This window comes from Tympanuchus pallidicinctus, unplaced genomic scaffold, assembly GCF_026119805.1.
Source record: "Tympanuchus pallidicinctus isolate F22 unplaced genomic scaffold, pur_lepc_1.0 scaffold8, whole genome shotgun sequence".
Taxonomy (NCBI): domain Eukaryota; kingdom Metazoa; phylum Chordata; class Aves; order Galliformes; family Phasianidae; genus Tympanuchus; species Tympanuchus pallidicinctus.
In genome coordinates this window covers 50,974,613-50,995,903 of record NW_026294802.1, presented here as the reverse complement: position 1 = coordinate 50,995,903, position 21,291 = coordinate 50,974,613, and the positions used below count along the sequence as shown (strand labels likewise).

The 21,291-nt window shown below is 48.1% G+C and overlaps 2 protein-coding genes across 7 annotated transcripts in view; one reads left to right on the top strand and one right to left on the bottom strand.

Moving 5' to 3' along the window:
- The first annotated feature begins 1,628 nt into the window (after positions 1 to 1,628).
- Positions 1,629 to 8,974, top strand: DYNC2I2 (dynein 2 intermediate chain 2). The gene is given in 11 exon segments (XM_052667444.1): positions 1,629 to 1,654; positions 1,656 to 1,732; positions 1,735 to 1,835; positions 2,316 to 2,564; positions 3,332 to 3,441; positions 5,109 to 5,266; positions 5,512 to 5,621; positions 6,331 to 6,498; positions 6,901 to 7,133; positions 7,891 to 8,048; positions 8,581 to 8,974. Coding segments are annotated over 11 exon segments (1,629 nt in total). The 3' UTR covers positions 8,820 to 8,974.
- SPTAN1 (spectrin alpha, non-erythrocytic 1) overlaps positions 8,958 to 21,291 on the bottom strand; it is a 46,214-nt gene continuing 33,880 nt past the window's right edge. For 3 of the 6 annotated variants that reach the window (XM_052667439.1, XM_052667438.1, XM_052667440.1), the window contains 19 exons: positions 21,064 to 21,168; positions 20,288 to 20,496; positions 19,393 to 19,513; positions 19,115 to 19,236; positions 18,494 to 18,626; positions 18,268 to 18,366; positions 17,815 to 17,974; positions 17,505 to 17,581; positions 17,133 to 17,342; positions 16,578 to 16,874; positions 16,002 to 16,114; positions 15,187 to 15,204; positions 13,245 to 13,307; positions 12,039 to 12,093; positions 11,555 to 11,751; positions 11,144 to 11,197; positions 10,520 to 10,666; positions 10,053 to 10,200; positions 8,958 to 9,278 (listed from right to left, as the gene is read on the bottom strand). In XM_052667439.1, coding sequence (XP_052523399.1) covers positions 9,153 to 9,278; positions 10,053 to 10,200; positions 10,520 to 10,666; positions 11,144 to 11,197; positions 11,555 to 11,751; positions 12,039 to 12,093; positions 13,245 to 13,307; positions 15,187 to 15,204; positions 16,002 to 16,114; positions 16,578 to 16,874; positions 17,133 to 17,342; positions 17,505 to 17,581; positions 17,815 to 17,974; positions 18,268 to 18,366; positions 18,494 to 18,626; positions 19,115 to 19,236; positions 19,393 to 19,513; positions 20,288 to 20,496; positions 21,064 to 21,168 — 2,454 coding nt within the window. In that variant the 3' untranslated portion in view covers positions 8,958 to 9,152. The remainder of the gene's footprint in view (positions 9,279 to 10,052; positions 10,201 to 10,519; positions 10,667 to 11,143; positions 11,198 to 11,554; positions 11,752 to 12,038; positions 12,094 to 13,244; positions 13,308 to 15,186; positions 15,205 to 16,001; positions 16,115 to 16,577; positions 16,875 to 17,132; positions 17,343 to 17,504; positions 17,582 to 17,814; positions 17,975 to 18,267; positions 18,367 to 18,493; positions 18,627 to 19,114; positions 19,237 to 19,392; positions 19,514 to 20,287; positions 20,497 to 21,063; positions 21,169 to 21,291) is intronic. The other 3 variants (XM_052667441.1, XM_052667443.1, XM_052667442.1) reach the window with 2 other exon arrangements.

The window sequence follows — 21,291 nt, the reverse complement described above, 5'->3', positions numbered from 1 at the left end:
TCTAAGCCCCAAAAGATCCTTCTCATGGCACTCTCTTCTTGTTTGAGCTACGTGTGTTTTCTTCGTCCTCACTTGCATCTGTTTGGGTGGGGTGGAGGGAATGGGGAAAAGGTAAAAGGGGAAGGCTCAACCGTCTCTCTATTTCGGGTCGTCTGCTGTTTCCGCTATCTGGAGCCTCAACAGAGCTCAATTGTTTCATTTATTGCATGCAGAGGGCGGCTGCTGCACCCACTAGTGGGTGAATTTGTACTGAGATGTGGCAGAAAATGTTTGGTTCGCACAAAGTTATAGAAATTATACAACAAACTATGCATGCTTTTTTTTTTTCTTTGTCCCTTTTCTTTGTCCCCGCCAGCATTTCTTCACAGTTTTCACTTCGGCCTTGTCTTATTCCACTTTTCTGATGCTGATTTGCCTCATTACCCAAAAGTGACAACTCACTGATACTAGATCTCATGCAACACAAAGCAGAGAAAGCACAGATCAGCGCCGTGTTAGTTCCAGCCACTTTAGAGAGCTTTCGTAGCCCGGGGCAGGTAGGAACCCTCCCCCGACATCCGTGCTTTCACCCTATTTCCAGCGCTGTGAGACCACATCAGAACACCTACATGTCTGACACGGCCAGGCCAGAAGGAAAAGCAAGATAAGGTTCACTGAAATACCGTTCCACATTACAGCTCCGGCAAATCAGACACTGCAATAAAGAAGAGTCAAACCACACTGCGTTTAGCAGAGTCATCTTCCGGAGCTGTTTGCTTACATCTCGTCTTCAAAGCAGCGCAGATGCGCAGCTGTTGTGGAAGAACGGGTACTGACATTGCAGTCACTTTAGTGACAGCATGCCGATGTATTTTTGGTGTTCCTCGTATTCTCATTTCACAAACAAACAAACAAACAACCACAAAAAGCCACCACAGCAGCAAAACCCCACCAACTTTTCTCCTCACATTCGCTGTGTCAGGGTTCGAAGTCACAGACCGTGCTTCACCCCTTCATCAGGACACAGCCGTACGTAAGCTCACGGCTGCAACAGTTGGTCTCCCACCACAGACCGCAGCTCATCACAGCAACCAGAGCGTTTGGCGGGGACTGAAGGCGATCTCCTTATGGACGACAAGCCTTTATCTTAAGCCCTCACAACTCCTCACAGGAGGCTCGCGGTGCTGCCTGTCCCGCAGCAGCAGCCGGCACAGCGCACAGCCCTGCTGCCCGCAACGGGAAAAGGTTAACGACGTAAACTGAGCACTGTCTGCACAGCGTAGTTGAATATTTATTTCATCAGATAAGGAACGAATTTCTCGCCGCCGCATCTCCACACGGAACAAAGCGCTGCTCCGGCGGCACGCAGCCGCTTCCCGCTCCGCTCCCGCGCGGCCCAGCTCCCTTAGCGACGGCGCTCCGCCCACCGCCATCTTAACTCCGGGCGCCCCCGCCCACCCTGCACTCTGCCCCCGACGGCGCGGAGGGGCCCAGCGCGAGCGCGGCAACGGCAGAAGGAGAAACCCTCGCTGCAAACGCTACGCCGGCCCGGCCCGGCTCCGCCGCGCCAGCTGCCCGCCCGTAGAACGCGGCCGAAGCGCCGGCCCCCGCCCCGCTCCACCCACGGCCCCTCCGCGCCCTTCCTCAACATGGCGGCCGCGCGAGTCAGTTACCATACGTCGTGACGTCATCGCGCGGCGCATCTCCGTCTCCATGGCAACTGGCGGGCGCGGAGCGGCTGCTCCGGTGGCCGGGATCCCCCCGCCGGCTTCGCCGCCATGTTCGCGGACGAGACGTCGCCCGGCGCCGCGGTACGATCGCTGTGGAGGAGCGCCCGGAACACGCGCTGCGAGGCGGTGAGAGATGGAGGCGGCTCCGGCCACGCTCCGTGCTTTTATACGCCGGGGGGGGGGGGTGGCCGGGGCGGCCTGGCGCAGTGCTGGCGGTGGCGGCGGCTCCTTCCGCCCCGCACTGAGGGACGGCAGTTGTGAGGCCGTCCTGCAAAGGGGCCGGGCCGTGCGCGGAACGCTGCGCTGCACGGCTCAATGCCTGGCGCTGCACAGCTCAATGCACTGCACGGCTCAGTGCACGGCTCAGTGCACAGCACTGCATAGCTCAGTGCCTGGCACTGCACAGCTTAATGCACTGCACTGCACAGCTTAATGCACTGCACTGCACAGCTCAATGTACTGCAGTGCCCAGCACTGCGCAGCTCAGTGCCTGGCCTGCCTGGTGCTCTGCCTTTATTGCGTGCCCACGGGGTGCTGGATCAGAGGGAAGGCTCCGCGTGTCACTCCGGGTCTGTTCGGCTCACAGAGTTTGTCTTCTTTTACCAGAAAAGCTGCCAGACTGGGGAAGTTGCAACGGCAGAGGTTGCAGTGCAGTCGCGGAGCAGCAGAGATGCCGCTGTGCAGACGGATCAGAGCGCAGTCCCAGACGTGCAGCAAGGAGCCTGTGTGGATGACAGCGGTGTGCTGGCATTCCTCCGGAGGGTGGAGGAGGTCGTTATCAAAGAGCTGAACAGGAACGTGACAAGTCGTGCCTTCGATGGCTTTGACGTGAACTGGACGGATCAGAACAGAACAGTAAGCTGGCAGTGCTCAGATCCTTGTCGTTACCTGGGACAGCTGCTCATGGTGGCTGTGACTCCTTACTTCTGTTCCTTACTGCCGTGACTAACCTTGCTGGATTCTAATCATTAGAAATTAGCAGGGTTTGGTGGATTTCTTGCAGCTCTGCCCTCTGCCTGTGCCCTGCTCCTGCCTGCTAAAACAGTTCTTCCCGCTGGTGGCTGTGTTGCAGCAGCTTCATGAGAAGGAAGCTGCCAGCAGTGCTGCCATGTCCTCAGCATCCAGGAGCCCCTTCAGAGCATGCCAGGATGGCAGCCCAGGAACGGCTGAAGTCAGCGATTTGGCAGCTCTTCTAATTTAGGTTATATTTGTTCAGTGTATGGTGTTGGAGAGTGGGAGCAGGCTGTATCTTGTCAGTACACGTTGGTGCCCTCATTTGCAAACCGTTTCTTGTGAAGCTCAGTGGGTGCTGGGATGGTGCTGGAGGGCTGTGATAAACCCAGCAGTGCATCCCCTGCAGCTCATCATGCAGCCCCTGAGCTGTGCAGTCTGAGGGAGGTCATTATGAAGAGGCAGTTGGTTTGGTAGGATCACACCATTTTTAAATTTTATTTATTTTATTCCAGTAGGAATTCACCTTCTTTTTTCACATATGCCTATAAGGTACATTGACAGAGGGGAAGCCTGCAGTGAGGCCATGTGATTGCACCAGGCCATGCACAGATCTCAGGTCTTCGTGTTCAGAAATGATCGCTTCAATGCTTGAATTTAATCTCTCCCAGGTGTTGTGTTTGCATACACTGTCATACCCAGAGGCTCAGGATCAACACCTGCAGGTTACTGGTGTCTCATGGAATGCAACAGGATCTGTTGTAGCATGCTCATATGGCCGGTGAGTACCCACATGGCTTTGGGAGCACACCTGATGTTCAGGTGACATTTTGGGCTGACTTCAGTTTTACATACATTCACTTTCTCTGTAGTAACAAACTATACAGAAATGAACCTTAGTTCTGTTCCAAAAAAAAAAAAAAAAAAAGCCACATTCAAAGAAAACAAAACTCAGGGCAGACTCCAATTATGGCTTCTATGTTTTCTACTTTTTTTCCTTATAAAGTGGCTAGACGTAGTCTTACAGAACCACTTCCAGATAGATTCTGCTTGAAAAAGCAATGCAAAGAGCAGGCACACTTGCAGGTGTATGTGGGTGAGGCTTCAAAGCACAGGCTTTGTTCATTGCAGATCGTGTCATTTTGAGGAGGTCTCTTTCCACCCTGGATGAACCTGGCACCCCTTCTCGCCTGGTGCCATGGATAACAAACATTGAAGAATCTCTGAAATGAGAGTGGGACAGTTCATCTAATCCAATGAACATCTGTAACAGCGTCTCCTTTCTCTGCCTTTATGTTGCCTTTACTCAGTTTTCTTTCTGTTATGGTTTCCTTGGATTAAAAGCCCTAGCAAAAAGTGCATCCGGCAGTAAACGTACAGGGAGAAGTAAAACCGGGCCAACCTGTACATCGCTTTTCCCTTCTGCTCTCCCAGTTCACAGCTATTTTCAGATTAGAATGTGGTTTCTACATCTGTTGTTACCTTCAGTAAATTCCCTTCTGTGAACTTATGCAGTCTGTTTTAAACTTTTAGCCTCTACCCCCTCCTTTAATAAGGAGTTTCGCAGCTCAGCTACGCACGCTATGAAAATGTCCTTTTGTTTGCTCAGTATCTCTTTTAATAATTAAGAACATCAGGGAAAGGCAGAAGTCAGGCTCAAACAATTGCTTCCTGTCCTGGCCCCTCTCTGTTCTGCCCTCAGCCATCTCTTGTAGTGAGGTTGGGCAGTGTGGTGCTGAGGATGGAAAATACAGAGGTACTGTGAGAAGGGCCTCTATCAGCACTTCCCATCATTACCCTCGTGTGTCTGAACAGCCCCTCACATATCACCCCAAAGTACCTTCCTTGTAGAAGCCTTTACCTTCAGAATATGTGCTGTGCCAGCTGGTTGCTGGGGGTAAGCATGCAGGTGTTTTGGTCTGTGCTGTGGGCGGGTGGCAGCAGTCAGCGTTTTGGGGGTGTTCTTCTCCTGCCTACAGAGGTTACAGTGTGGTAGGCACGCAGTGATAGAGTCAGAAGGAGGTAACAAAGAAAGCAGAGGGACAGCTGTCTTTTCTCAGACCCTGGTTCTTCAGGTCCTTGTTTGAGGAAACCTACCTTGCAGATCTGCCTGTTTGCAAATCAGCAGCACTTTGGTCTGCTGGGTTCATAGGAACTTTCTACAGGTGCTCTTTTGACGTTCCCAGCATCTGGATGGTTAATAGACCTGGAAAAGGAATGGTGTATGAGATTTCCTGGCAGGCACTTTGTTCAGTTGCTGCACTGAAACATTCTGTGTATGTACCAACATGCAGAGAAGTTCTGCCACTTCACAATCCCTTGATCTCATTTTTCCTTCTGGCTACAAAGCAGCACACATATAAATGATGACTGGGACGTACCAGAGCTCTGCATGAGCTGGGATTGTTGTGCATCAGGCACAGTATGGTGTAGCTTTCTCTTTGTTAGGTTGAATGATGGCAACTGGAGCACAGAGAAATCCTATGTCTGTACCTGGAATCTGGATAGAAGAAGATTGGATCCACAACGTCCCGACCTTGTGGTGGATGCTCCCAGTTCTGTCATGTGCTTGGCTTTCCATCCCTCCCAGCCTTCACTGATAGCTGGTAGGTCAGATCTTATTTGAAATCTACCCTTTGTTCTTTAGCTTGGATCATTTTTCTCTCACCTCAGCCTGAGATTTCTTCCAAAAGTAATGGTATTGCAGCTCCACAACTGAAGGAACTAACGCTCACCAAGACTGAGTGCATTGTTGATTCTGAACTAGAAATTGATGCTTACATTTTTCAGTGCCCATTGCACTGTTCACTGTGTGCACCTGAAAGTGCCATTGTCACCTGTTCCCCTGCAGCTGGTCTGTTCAGTGGGGAAGCGGTGGTATGGGACACCAGCAAACCAGAAGACCCCTTGATGTGGCGGACAGGGATGACAGATGACACTCACACCGATCCAGTCTATCAGGTGAGAGCTTTCACAGTAAGCACAGCTGGGGGAGAAGAGAGTTCTTAGTGCTGGATTTCATCCCTTCAATTTTATCTCGTTAGCACTTCACCTGAAGCTCTCAGGCAAACTGCTGTATTTCAGCTGTTGTGCTCTCCTTTCATTTACCATTTTCCCCAGAACTAATACAGAACTGCCATGTGCTGAGCTGGATGCTTTCCCTGTACAATAACTTCTTGTTCAGGATGAATGAGCAGGGCTGTTCCTGTGCTGCAAGGGTTTACTGATGCAGATTAGGCCAACAATTAAGTAGTAAAGTATCACTGATGCTTAGATGGAAGCTTAAAGTTTAAAGTTTAAAGCTTAAAGAAGGGGCACAATCTCTCAGTGCCCTTTGGCTTCCTCGTGGGTGTTTTTTTTTTTGTTCCTCTGAGGCACTGTGACTTTGGGCAGTCTGTGTATTTTCTCATCTGAAAGTTAGGAAAATGCTTTCATTTACAGCATAGTGGAAATGCTACAAATACCAGAGCTCAAAAACAACAGCAGGCAAAACCTGGAAACCAGAATTCAGCCCTGAACACCAAAAGCTCGTTTCTCTCCTAGCACAACGTGTCTGTGTGCCTGCTGCTCATCTGGTCTGGCAGGATAACGGCCTGCAGGCTCTGAGCATGTGGCAGCAGTGCTGACAGCCCCCTCACCCGGAGCTCGGCTCCTTTCTCCTTTGCAACAGGTTCACTGGCTGCCCGATGCCAAGCATGGAAACCACGTGGAGCTGCTGAGCGCATCGACGGATGGTAAGATCCTGGTGTGGAAGGGGGAGCGAGACGGGCGGCTGGCCGTGGCTGAAGGGTTTGCCCTGGTGGCTCAGCAGATCCCTCGCAGCGCTCAGCTGAAGAAGGTGAGTTCATGAGTTTGTGTGACAGCTGTGCTCTGGCTCTGGAAACCGGGCAGCAGGCCAAGCCTGGCACAGGAGAAGCACCAGGAAAAGCTCCTTTTTGAACATCAAGAGTAACCCCTGATCCCAGCTCCCTCCCATAGTGAAAGTCAATCCATTCACAGCTGGCAGCAGCTGAGGTTTTGCCATGGTCTAAAGTTGCTGGGACCAAGAAGAGAACTTGCTTACAGCACTAGTAATTCACACTGTAGGTGGATGCTGCAGGGGTTGAAGAGCATCATGGCTGGTACAGGCTGTGTGGAGAACAACAACTCTGGTCTGTGACGAGCTGGCTGGCGCTGCTCTGACTGCATACCCACAGCAGAAGCCCCCACTGCTTACATCACGTGTTTGTTTTTCTCCCAGCTCGTGTGGGGAGAGGCGGCTGTAGGTGTGACATCGCTCTCTTTTTCACACTTCGATCCCCACGTGTTCATTGTTGGTGTGGAAGGTGGCTTCTCACTCAAGTGCTCCACTGCAGCAGACACCCCAGCTCCCCGCCGGACAGGAGGTTCTGTTCCCCTCAGAGCACCAGCTGAGCTCGCCTTCTCCCCGCACAGCGGGCCGGTGTACTCCGTCAGCTGCTCCCCCTTCCACAGGCAAGAGCTGCACACAGACACCAGTGCTGCATACTGGTCACAAGTTGTTACTTAGTTCTGAGTGTACATTTTTCAGACAATACTGGGGTTTTGTGCACGTACAAGTTCCAAACAAGTCTCACCTAGCACTGGAAATCTAGCTAACTACTGAAGGACAACCACTGCCCATGGGCTGTGGTGAAGCTGCTCACTCAGATACGCTGCGTGTGGTCAGAACACCAGTAAAACAAAATAGCATTTACACCCAGCCCGTGTAGAACGTTAGCACCTTCCTTAGGACAGCCTAGAATACTGAAGAGTAATTGGAAGTCGAAGGGAGACAGCTGAAAATGCAGTTATTTACTGAATTAATGCTGCCCATCATGTCTCACTAGCAGCTGCCTGAATTCCACCCCCTGCCCATGGGAGAGGCCCAGCACCATGAAACATGCTGACTGCCCGGGTTTGCATTTACTTTGTGTGAGACAAACTGCTAACAATGCCTGTCTCCAGATCAGCGGTTCTCAGGCATCTCCGGCCTACAACCCATCATACTCAGTGGGCAGCGTGAGCCCTCATTAAACTTAATTGAGAGCACTGACAAAGCTGTGTCTCTGCAGACTGCATCCCAGAGCACAGCTTAGAAATTGCTGCTTTAGGAAATAAGACACTGTCAGAACAGGAGCAGCGTGCAGGATTGCGCTCCTTGAGGGAGTTTTGTTCTGTATCTTTAGCACTGAAGCCCAAAATATTGTTTCTTGCAACCCCCTCTACCCAGGAATCTCTTTCTGAGCTGTGGGACTGATGGACAAGTTCACCTGAGCTCCATGTTGCAGACACAACCCCTCATTTCTCTTCAGTTATCTACAAAATACCTCTTCTGTGTTCGCTGGTCTCCCATCCGACCTCTGGTCTTTGCAGTGGCTTCTGGGGAAGGCAAGTAACTGGAGCTGCCTCTTCTCAGGCTGAAAATTAAATTTGGTGCTGGCTATTAATTAATACCAGTCAGTTCTGATCGCTGTATCCCACAAGCAGAGAGCAATAACCATTGGTTGAGCAGAGCAATTAGTACAACAGTCATTTTGAACTCAAGATAATATCAGTAGCAGTTATTTCCAATCCTACCTTTAAAGCTGTGGCTCCAGCAGTTCACAGGGGTACAACACAGCAGTTACTGAGGCTAAACTTACCTCCAGCTTCCTTGCCTGTGACATTTACTTCTAGAGCTAAGAGCAAGCAACAACTTAGAACATTTCCCAGATACATTTAGTGAAGGGAATGGAGATTGCCCAGAATCCTGCGAGTTGCCTTCAGGTGACAGCAGAATAAATGTAGGCTGTCTTACAGTGGTGTCACCTGTCACAGTCTAGACCCCCTCTGAAAAAAGAGCACCTGTGAAGCGCCAGACTGAGTGGGTAACATTCTGCATGTAAGGTCTGTTCCTGTAAGCTGTGTTTCTGTTTTATAGGAGATGTGCACCTGTTTGACTTTGAGAAGAGCTCCCAGAAGCCTGCTGTTTCCATAAAGCAGGCTGTGGATGAATGCCCCGTGTACTGTTTAGAATTTAACGCCAAGCAAACTCAGCTCCTGGCAGCAGGGGATGCTGCTGGAACAGTCAAAGTCTGGCAGCTGAGTTCTGACTTCACCGAGCAGCGGCCCAGGGAAATGAATCACCTGGAGCAGCTGGCAAGTGAGCTCACAGACTGAGACAGCAGCACAGCAGCCGTGGGGAGCTGCTCACTGCTCTGACTCTGGGCAAAGCTGCCCGTTCAGCCCACAGCTGTGACTACAGCTGGACTTTCATCCATGTGACACAGCTGCATTTAACCATTAAACACGAGATGATGTGGTTCGACCAGTAACTTTTATTGAAGCACACTGCAGTATGTTTGTCTTCCCTAAGAGTTTTAAGCTAAGCAGTTTAAGGTTACATCATAAAGTAACATTGATTACTGTAGAGCACAAAGAGAGACACATGCAGAGCTTATAGTCAGCAAACGTGAGCATGTTCTTTGCATCTTTTGGTACTAGTGTTTTGTATCAATTCACAAAGAGTGAACGTGTAAACTCTATGTAGTCATAGGCAGAAGGAAGTTCTCTGCCCTTGCCATCCATGTAGGGCTTCATGTGAGAAATGCAGTAGTCGGCTTGTTCCCGGGTCAGGTTCTGAAAGATAAAGACAGCAAAGGTGGAGACGGGCGCTGTGGGGCTGCAGGTGGGCACTGAGCACAGCACCACTGAGCACAGCACCACTGAGCACAGCACCACTGAGCACAGCACCACTGAGCACAGCACCACTGAGCACAGCACTGCCCTCCCCAGGGGCACAGCTGGGAGCAGAAGCACCAGAACTGCGCCTGGTGTGGGTGGAAAGGAGCTGTTTGCACTTTGGTTCAAGGGTGGGAGGTCTGACCTGCAGCTTCCCATCACAGAGAAGACAGAACAGGTAACAAATATGAGGAAGAAGAGCAGCCTCTGTTTTTCTGCCAACTGATTCAGACAGGAAAAACTTGCTCTCTCTTGGCAGGGCAGTGGGAGGGAGGTCGTGTTCTCGGTATTTAAGCACAGACTCAAGTTTCTCTTTCAAATCACTGCTTGGAGAAACACCTCCCTCCACTCTCCCAAATGATTATAGGAAAGCATGAGTTTCTGAGGAGAGAGACAGTGAATGCAGCCCTTCCTGGGCCTTGGAGCAGCTCTTGCTTTACTCGAGTAAATCCTTTGGCAGTTAAGTTAATCCTCCGCTTTAGGGCCAGAAAGCAGATGGGCAGAGCTGTAACTACGATTTCTTTATTTGCTGCAGGGGTTACCTCTGCAGCTTCAGAACTGGCTTAACTACAGCAACGTGAACTTCCAAGTCATTAGTGCTGTTTATGTTAACAGCCTATGAACAAAACACCTCCCTCTGTTCCTTTCTAGAGGGCCACAAACGGCACTGACCTGGTAGAGCTCCTCCTTGGTCACGTAAGGCTTCCCCTCCGAGCTGAGGGCACGGAAAGCACTCTCAATCTCCTCGCTGGATTTCACGTTCTCCGTTTCCCTGCTGATCATGAAGGCCATGTACTCCTGCAGTGAGACGTGGCCGTCCCTGCCAATGAAACAGGCAGCATGTGAGCACTGCTGTCCCTTCGTACCACGGTGCGCTTCCTCCTGAGAGAAGGGCTCTGACTGCTCTGGGAGCAGTGAAAACCTCAGCGCAGGAGGCCGCACCAACACCAGGCCACTGTCCACGTGGAGTGTCTTCTTAACAGATGTCATTCTTGCCTTTGTGAGAATATTTTTCACATGAATTACTGTGAAAACAGGAAAGCAAAGCTCTCGGCCTCTAAGAGGCTTTCCAGCTAACCCCCAGAAAGGTACTGATAAAATACTTGGCTACAGAAAAGCAGAAGGTCTGATGCACGTACCTGTTGGGATCAACAGTGTCAAGAATAGACTCAAATTCAGGGTCAGGCTCTCCTTCCTCAACCATGGGCAGGTCGTAGCCAAGGGAGCGCAAGCAAGACTTAAACTCCTGGTGATTAAGACGTCCAGATTTGTCCTTGTCAAAGTGCCTAAAACCACAAAACCAAAACCCACATTACTAAGCGTTAAGATGCTGAGTATCTCATTCAAATTTACACAGTGGGCTGAAAATGAGCACCTTACAGCCAGTCCACCGTTCTGCAGAAGCGAGCTTGAATTAACGGGCATTTCCTACATAACAGTGTAAACAAATTCTTCACTTTGCTTAAAAAAAAACACCAAAGAAGGGCTGTATTCCCAGCTGGAACTCACTCTTGGTTCTACACAAGTGTGCCCACAAGTGAGCATGCCCACGAAAAGCTCTCATGGCTGCGGTGCACCCAGCCAGCAGTGGGTGTGCCTGGAGGCTCTGCCATCTGGCAGAGATCAGAGCAGCTCAGCACAAAACTGGGCAGACAATAAAGGAGCTACAAACAGAACAGCCAGAGAATCCTGTGAACAGGAGCCATCCACGTGCCAGAAATATCTCCCAAGTATTCCACTGGCATTCTTTCCCTGCAACTCACTTGAACATCATGCTGAACTCCTTCAGGGCCTCCTCTGTGACTCCAGTTGTGTTTCTGAAAGAGAAGCAGCAAAATTACTGAACAGTTCCTGAACTGCAGAACTCCGATGGAGTCCATCTGCCCCAAACCAGCAGCCTGCACCAGCTGAGGACAAGTGAGCAGACAATACATCACATCATCACAGCTCAAAGGAATAAATCAGCTCCTCCAAGACATCACTGCTAATGGCCAACAGGAACTATTCCAAACCATGCTAACTGCATCCTTCTGAAAGGAGCTGAGAAACGCTGGAGGTTAAGGAGCTCTACGCTGCAGAACGCAGGAGAGACTCATCAGCACTGCCTGCACAAGGTTTGCTTTCAGACAGACAGCAGTGTGTTACTGTTCACCTCCCCCCAGGCCAGGCAGTACCGAGCTTGAATCTGCTGCTCCAGGTTGTGCTGCATTCTCATTCCCAGCTGGTCAAGCTGGTCCCACTGCTGCGCCAGCCCCACGGTGCTGTGCTCTGTGTATTTGTTGTCCAAGATAAGTGCCTCTTCCATGGCTGCTCCGAGGTCCTCAATCTTCTTCAGCTGGCTCCTCATAGCCCGGATCTCCTGGTGTTTGCGCTGGTAGGATGAGAGAGGAGGAGAAAATCAAGGAGTTAAAAAACCAGAACAACAACAACCAGCCTTAAAACGAACATTCATTTAGGAAGAAAAAGGAAAACTGCATTGGGGTATTGTTTAATGCCCTGGGATATAAGCAGACATCAGATAAAGGTTTCTTCAGTATTCAAAACATACAAAAATCAATTAAGATTTTACCATATAATTGCATGCACTTTCATTCCCACCCCACGTTTCTGAGTTACCACTTGGGGAAGGTGCTTTACAGACAGGTGAGCATTGCTTACTTTGGTAGCTTCCAGCTGGGATTCCAGTGTTCCCGACTCCTCCACCATACAGGACCTAGGTACAGAATTACAGTGAGACACAGCACTTCTCCCATAAAAAATGGCAGGTGGGGCTTGAAATTAACAGTCCTTCCTTACAAAGACTTACAGCAGTATTGTTCTGCAAATATTTCAATGCTGGGTTTGTGTTTCATTTATTCTGACTCACTATTTCAGGCAGACACATCACATCTCGTTTAATTCTCATTTCTTTATACGGTTAATTTCTAGCCCCATTTGAAAGGCAGCACGATCAGCAGTCACACTTCATGCCAAATCCACAGCACCCGCTTTGCTGGGCCTCATGAAATTAGAAACTTGGTGCAGTCCCACCCCGCTCCGCCGTGCCCAGCACACACACACACCAACCACGAGGGATTCACTGAGATGGGCTGCATTGGAGCTCTATAGAGGTGTGTTATTGGGGATCAAACAGGGAGAAGAGACCTCTTGAGAACTGCTGGTTTGGTTGGAAAGCACAGCACAATCACTGCAGAAAAACCCTGGAGCTCCCCTATGTAGGCTGATGGAGAGGTGCCTTCCTGCCCCATCCCTCCCAGCACCCGCAGGAACTGAGGCAGCGCTGCTCCATTCGGTGCCTGTTCCATGCAGCCCCACCCTCACACACCAGGATCCCCACTGCAGGGATGTCTCCAGCATCACTTTGTAGGGACAGCTAAGGAACGCCTCTGGTTGCTGCCCTCCTCCCCCCCAGGATCCTAAGCAGCCCTCAAGCTGCAGCACTCAGGGACCTCCATCCTCCCACTGACGGTGGGAGCTCATGCTGACAGAGCTGTGTGTGGACAGCCCACCTGGGTGTGCCATGCTTCTGACTGGTTCTGAGGGGCCTGGCAGTAACTGCAGCTTCTCTAAAGTCTACCCTACATGCTTTTGAGGAGGGGACTGCAAGTGCTGGATTGCTCTGTAGCCACGGAAACACCCTGAACATGTGGGTGTTTCCCACCAGCAGGGTTAAAGCCAGACTCAGTGCACATCCAGAGCCCTGAGCAGGAAGCTGGGAGCCAACCACGGGAGGGACGCCCTGCAGGGAACACACCTCCAAGCATCTCTAAGCTGTGACAGTTAGTTGGAAGGAAAGCGAGCCTTGGAATTAAAGAGTGCATTTGAAAACCAAAGTGAGGTAAGAAAATAAAGAGGAAAAAAAACCTTCCAGATAGATCATCCCCAACTTCATACTGATAGACACGAATGACACGACGATAGGCTATGCTAATCGAAGAAAAGAAACCAGGTAAATTCCAAAAAAGAAGAAGAAAGAACAGTGGACAGAACACTGCACCCAAACACGGCCACTGCAGCATCACCACCCTGCAGCAAACAGAAGCCATTACTTATGAAATAAACAAATCCAGAAGCTGGTCGCACACACAGGAAACTAACTGGTTATTTTTGTGTAAATCACACAAAAAGGAGAAACGCTAGGATAAAGAAATGCATTTTGCAGTTAAGCTCATCTACAGGTTCTACAAAGGCGTTCGTTCCACGCTCTGCTGGGCTTCCCTCTCCCACGCAGCACCACGTGCACACAGCCACCACCACACCAACTGCTGCCTGCAGGACCTCTCTGCTGCCCTGCAACCTCTCTGGAGCTCTGCTTTCCCTCTTGCCAAGGCAGGCCAGGCACAGCCGAGGGCTCTCTGAGCTCAGCCTGTGTTTGTAAGCCATTCACACAGAATTAAGGACCGACTCTGCCTTGTGTATCAGAAGCCTTCTGGTAATTTGTTCAACAAAAGCTCTTGGCATGGTGATCTCCAGCCCTGGCCCAGTGGCTTTGAGTAAATGGCCCCTTTCTGTCAGCTCATTCTTGGATACAAGAACTCATCTACTACACCAATTTACAAAGGAGCAGAGAATTCAGTTTCCGTTCCAGGAAAATCTGCTCGGTCCCATTAAACTGTTCAGCAAAAATGGGGCAAACTATTTTTTCTCTGGCAGGATCAGCAGAACAAGACACTGTAGTCATTACAGAGCACATAAGCAGCAGTTATCTGCGAAGAATTCCACCCTTTTATTATGAAAAGCCATTTATCTTTGGAAGAAAGGCCCCTGCCTCCTCTCCAGCCCTTTGCACAGGGCCGACAGCCTCTGCGCCAGGCCCATGCAGTGTTTGTTAACATTTTACACTATGTCTTGTTACAGAGCTTCTATTGTGTTGCAGTTTTTTTAATACTGAAGAAATGTAAATGGGCAGACACACTCTGGGAGGTTTTGGCAGTCTGAAGACACTTGAAGATTGTATTGTTTCCTTGCCACTTCCTGACAAATCACCAACCAGCATCTTCATTGGGGGATGCAGGACAGGAGCTCAGACTGCAGGCATCCGGCTGCCAGCCAATCTGGGTGGGTCTCTGTGTCCCTGCTGAAGGTTTTCTTTTCTGCTATCACGACTAAAATCTCGGCAGGGTAAGCACCTCTTCCACAGTACGGCCAACCACAGAGCAAGCAGCTCACATTTGTGTGTTATGAAGTCTTAAAGACACGTAATTTCAGCAAAGCCTCTTTGCAGGAACACGTCTTCCTCCTCCCAGAACAAAGCAGTCCACACTGTGGGGCTTTAGTCATTCAGAGAACAGTTACAGCAGAAAATCCATTCTGCTAAACAGATCTCTGACTATCGGAAAACTGCTTTAAAAGCCACGTGAAGATGATCATTCTGTATTCTCCCACATCTCAGAGTGAGAGCCCTTCCTTGTGTGAGCACTCAGACAAAGGAAGAACAATCTGATGCAGGACCTGACCTAGCAGCTGGCAGCCCAGCTAACGGCAGGGGGGGCCTGATGGTCCTCATGGTTTCCTCCAACCTGAGCTGTTCTATGATTCTGTGAACAGGAGTTTGCACTTCCACGGGATGCCAGTGGCTTCCCACTCATAGCTTCCTCTGCTTTTGATTAGGAAATAGTTATGGTTTTTACTGGTTTATTTGTAATCCACTCCAAACTCTTGTTTCCTGTGCACCTCAGCTAATTGCTCTTTTCAAATAAAAGGGGTTTTGGTGTGGCTTTCACAAGCAACACAGTGACAGAAGAAATCACACAGACAGAGCAGAACACATCACCATATTTTGAAAGATATAAAATTCAATACTAACCCATCTAGCAGGTAAGTCCTGTGGAATGTGAAGATCCAAACATCAGGCAGCAGGACAGAGACAAGACAGTAAGAGAGGGACAGATTTGGGTGGGAAGTAAACATCAAAAAGTTAAATCATTTAAATTTCAGTATTTCATGAAGACACATACAGAACTATTTGTAAACACACAGAGACAGAGAATCACAGGATTAAATGAAAACAGAACTCACCACACAGAACTGGCTAACAGCTCTGTCCCCTGTTTTCTAGAAACATGCTCTTCAGTTCTCTGCAGTTCTCAACCCTGAGATTTTTTATTTCTACAACATATGTTTAATATCTGCTCTCTCTCCCCCAGCATGGATATAATCAGACAGCACTCCAGAGAAGTGCTTGCCTTCAGGTTCTTTTCACAATTTCTTTCCCTGTTGAAGTCCTAGTGAGATTCCTAATGTACCAGTGAACAAAGAGGCATTAACAGAAATGCCAGGAGCACTTCCTGCAGGCTGCTCCAGCTGTCTGCTCCCCACCCCTTTCAGCTGTCCTGCAGGCTAGTTCAGGAATAACTGGAGGACAGTCAAGTCCTGGATACCTGGTATCACTACAGAAACATGAATTCAGAAGCAGGATCACTGCTATAACCTGGGGTTTAGAGCTTTCTCTTCCCGTGGCTAATGGGGCTTCCCTCAAATCCCAGCTGTAGGAAATGAACAAATTCTCAGTAGCTGCTTTTCAGGACACATTTACCACTTAGATGGACTAAGCAGACGTAAGATAGATACAATTAGCTGCACAATTCTCTAAGAGTTGCTCCTGGAAAGAGCAAACTATACCTTGTCTCCTGAATCCACTGGTGGAAGGCATTAGCGTGCTGAGCAAACTCCTGGCGCAGCTTGTCATTTTCTTCCTGCCTTCGCTGCTCCTTCTGCAGCTCCAATTCACGCTCCTGAGGAACAAACACACACAGTTTCAAGCAGGGAAATAGGTGGATGGCTTTACCTTATAACAGCATAACCAGCAGTGCATTCGAGCACAAATCCAGAAGGCTGAGGACTCAAAAAGCGTCCTCCATAACTAACCGAGGCAAAGACCGCAGTGCAGAACATTCCAACCAAATCCTTGAGAATTAGAACTGATGCAACCATTACTTGACTGTAATGTGAATGTGCCTGAATGTGAAACTTCCTCTACAGTCAGGATTGGGGAACAAGTGCTTTGTCTCCGGAGAGCGAAACATCACTGAAAATCTGAACAACAGCACAAGCTAACGGATGCTTTTCTTTGCTCCCCAAATTTGAGAGATTTCCACTTCTAGTACTGTGACAAACTTTTGTATTGATTATCTGGCAGACAAATTCCAAGGAAGACTCGCAAGGTGACAGGCTATGAGGAGCAGCTCTCCGACTTGCCTTGATAATTTTCTGCAGATTCCTCCAAGTTTCTTCAAGAGCCTCCATAGTAAACCAAGTGTACGGGTTGGAGGCTACACGGAAGCTCTTGATCTGGCGGTCCAGCTCTGCCAGCTGGTTGAAGTCAGCTTGGGCAGAGCTCAGTGACGAACGGAACGCATCGTGGGCTTCTCGCAGTGCTTTGATTTCTTCCAGAGAATTGCAGCGCACAGGATCCGTCAGGTCCTCTTCAGCATTCTCAAACCAACTGTTGAAGGCAGAGGCTTTCTTGGCGAAGGTCAGGAAGAGATCCTCAACCTTGAAAAGAGAAAAGAAACTGGTTGTTCAGTTCTGTAATGCAAGTATTATGTACGAGATTACCTAAAGTTAACAAGCTCAAGTAACAGTTTGCCTTTATTACTCATTCCTTGCAAGTATATAAAAAACTTTGAAGTCCTCTGGATCTCCATAATCATTAGCTGCAAATAAGAACGCTGCCTAAGTGCTGAGTCTTGTGCTGCTTTTCCTCCAAAAAGAACAATCAGATTTTTGTAGCCCCGAGGTTTGGTGACTCACCTTTCTGAAGTGCTCCTGAGCCTCCAAGAGTTTCTTTTTCCTGGCTGCAGAATTAGCAAGCAGCTGATTCCAGCGTTTCATCAAGGAAGCGTGCCGAGCCTCAATGGCCTTTGATTGGATATGTTTGGCTGCCAGTAGCTGGTCTTTCAGAGCAGTGATGTTTGCAATTCCCTCCTGCTGGAAAGCCTGAAGTCCAGCATCAAAAGTTTCCTGAAGCATTAAAAAAAGAAATATTTCACATAGAAATATATGCAAGGTTATATAAGAATTGTTAAATAAAAATAGAATATGTGAATACCAAAATCTGGTATTACAGAAGCGTTGACCTGTTTCCTTGATCACTTTCAGATGGAAGGCAGCATCAGCACTAACCTGTTTGGTGAGCAGCGTTTGCACAGAGGAGAGGTCACGGCCATAGTCATCTGTCTTCAGACTGTTTTCCTTCTCACCTGGAAAACGAAGCACATTCAGTAAAGATGAAAACACCTCTGTCTCAAATTCTCCCTCAGTTCCAAATTCTGGTCTAACAACGATCTCACAAGCATCTATCAGGTACAATACTGCTCATTCCTTCGGGTTTATGTTCTGCTTACTCTAACAAAGTACGAAGTTACACACTAAGAAATGGAGGTGCACATCAGTTTCTTTGTGATAGCACACTGTGCTCCAACACAGACCATACCTATCCATGACTCCACCACGTCTGCTTTCCAGTTGAACTGGAGGAAGGCAGAATTCTCATCCAATTTGGCTTTCCTCTGAGCTGCAGCTTTCTCCAGATCTGACACCTTGCCCTTCAGGCCCTTCATCTTAGCAGTTATGTTCTCCACATGGTGATTGTTCTATGTATCAGGAAAAAAACAACAGCAACCCTTAAGGTCTTCCAAGGCATCCAGCAAGTGGGTGACAGAGCAAAGATTTTAGCCAAAAGACTTGGTTCTTAATGTACAACATGAACATGAAACAGCTCTGAAATTGGTTAACACCAATAGCTTGGTCAGCTGCAAAAAAACTGAATAGAACTCTTTTCAAAGAGATGACAAATCAGTCCAAACCAGACAAATAAGTCTGCTTTGACATGAAGATGTCTTGGGCAGCTTTTGAAAGCTTTGTTTTTTTACCAGCTTCTGCTCACCTTTTTAATGAGATCCTCTCCATTAGCACAAACATCATTCACTCTGTCTTTGTGGACAGTAAAGTCAGTCTCAAACGCTTCATGCTTTTTCAGCAAGCCCTGAAAATACAAAAATAAATCAAAAAACTTCCATATTTGAAAACAAACAGTTACAGCAAAGGTTCACAATGTTCTCATCAGTGATGATGCAATGAAATCACCCAAGAGCCAACAACCTCTTTCATACCTGGATAGCAGCAAGTGTGTCTCCATAATCCTCACTGGCTACCAATGTCATTTTCTCGTTGATCCATGCTTCCTCTTCCTCTACATTTGCTACAAACTGCTGGTACTCCAGGGACTCCTCCAGACGCTGCCCCCTGCATGGGTAAAGAAAGGTAAAATTAGCTGCAGTGTTACTCTACAGCTTTTAGATATCAGATGGAAACAAATACACAAGCAGCTGAAAACCTAAGAATGTGCAGAGATTGAAAGCCAACACACCTCACTCTCACTTCTTTCTTCTAGGCCTCAAAACCTGCAGCTACTGAAGGACTGAAAGGACTCTCTCCCAACAGCTTCCATTCAGAAAAACATCCTGCTAGGGGACTTAGCTCAATTTCAAGTCTCTGGTTTTCAGCTGGTGCAAGAAAAGACTGCAGCACAACTTGAAGAAACAAAAAATCCTACCTGTCACGTTGCTGTTGAGAACTATTATCACTAAAACTCTTCCCAGTAGTTTCATAGAACCTATTACATGATACTACTGACTATCCAACCATATCTAAAAACCTGAAATTCAGTACATCTGGTCCTTACAAGCCCATGTAAGTGCTTTATTTAAATTGTGTCACAACGTCTCACACACCGAGCAGCTGCCAGCTGTTTTAGCTCTTTCCAATGGTCCACAAACTGAGCCAGTCTCTGCTGTATCTCCTCCTTCCCAATCGTGTTATCATCTGAAAGCTTCTTGCCAGTGTCTAGAACACCCTGCAAAGCAGAGAAACAGATAATTAATAAAGTATCTTTCCTTAGGCACTCTATCTGCATGCTTACAAACTAATTACTTGCTTTCATATTTGCTGCAAAGAATGACAAAGAATGGCATTCTTTATAAAGCAATCTGTCAAGGAGAGAGGTGCTCACCTGGATAGCAGGTTCATGGGCAGCTAATTCTGCTTCCAAGCGCTTATGTTTCTTCCTGAGGTTCTGCACTCCAGTCAGGTCCCTGCCGTAGTCCTCTGAGCTCACCAACAGTTTCTTCTCTCTAAAATCACGAGAGAAGAAATAGAAAGTTTGAGAACTACTTGCATAGATCAAATCTCACAAAAGAAAAGAAAAAAAATCACTGCAAATAAGGAAATGCTCTTCACAACACAAGTCTTAGTGCAGTGCATGAGGTATCAACAAACAGCAGCTGGCTCCTGACACACAAAAGGAAAATGAGTAGGGAGAAGAAAGGAAAGGCAGAGGGTCTATCATTTCTCTACGAAGGAGATCTTATCTGCACTGCTTTCTAAGATAGCTGCATTTCAAGAAGTTTACCTGCTGATGTTCAATTGCTATTTTTAATTTTCCACAAGCAAGACAACAGAATTAGTCTAATGATTTCTATGAAGTTCACTTCCTTCAGGGAACTAACACCTGCAGAAAGGGCATTAAGTTCATTACTACAACTGGCTAGACCAACAACAGAAGAATTACTTCAGACTGAAAAATAAGGTCTGAGTTTCTTCTGCAAGCTTTCCCAAAGAAGATTAGTCAAATTGCAGCTATCTGGTTCAAGGCTAATAGAATGCTTCTTCTTCCAGCATAGACTTTTCCCTCTTGCAGTCAGACCACAGAGCACTGCAGATAAGAAGCCACACCCAAACTGGAGCAGAAGTCATTTTTAACACAGTTTTCCTTGACTGGAAGGCAAAGGTGACTCCTTGCAGAGACACGTTGTGTTATGGAACCATACTACAGACTGAACACTGCTGGCAAGCTGACAGTAAGCACGTGCTCTGATGGCAGAGCCTCTAACTTTCAGAACACGCACTTGATCCAGGACTCCTCATCATCCATGTCACGGAAGAACTGATGCAGGCGGTGGGACTCGTTCAGCTTGGCGCGGCGGGCGGCTGCCATGCTCTTGATCCTCTGGAAGCGCCCGTTTATGGTTTCACGTTTGTCCTTTACTTGGGAGGTATCGAAAGCACTGCTGGTCATCAAACTGTCAGCCTGGCTGTTCAGGTCCTTCAGCCGATCCTGGAAACGTGGAGAAAAGAGGCGTGTGTAAGATTGTCTCGTCATGATTTCTGTACTGACATAAACATAGAAATCTAACTACTGTGCAGGGCCACACGTGAAGAAAACACGTTTGAGTGTATGACTGCAGCAGTACCTGCAGAGTTTGCCAATTACTGTGATTTTAATCTGGGGAAGAGGAGGCTGAGGGGAGACCATGTTCTCTTCAAACACCTGAAAGGTGACTGCAGCGAGAGCAGGGTTGGTCTCTCCTCGCTGGTGGCAGGACGAGGGGAAATGGCCTTAAATTACACCAGGGTAAGTTTAGGTTGGATATCAGGAAAAACTTCTCTACAGAAAGGGTTGTTAAGCACTGCAATGGGCTCCCTATGAAGTGGTTGAGTCACCATCCCTGGATGTGTTTAAAAACCATCTGGATGTGGTGCTCAGGGACACGATTTAGCAGAGGGTAGTTGGAGTTAGGGTAACATGGTTAGTTTGAGGTTGATGATCTTTAAGGTCTTTTCCAACATGAGCAGTTCTATGATTCTATGATTTATATTCCAAAACTAAAAGAGAAAGCAATACTTCATGAGCAGATATATCAGCTTCCAGTAATTGGTGCTTCTTCAGAAGGTTGTTAACTGATGCCAAGTCCTTCCCATAGTCTTCAGATGCCAACAAAGCTTCCACCTAGGGGTGGGGAAGGAAAAAGGGAATAAAGAATAAACCATGTCGTATTTTCACAGAACTCTTGAAATTATACTGCCTTTAAAATTATACAAATTACTTCCTTAACTTTCTGCAGAGAGGATA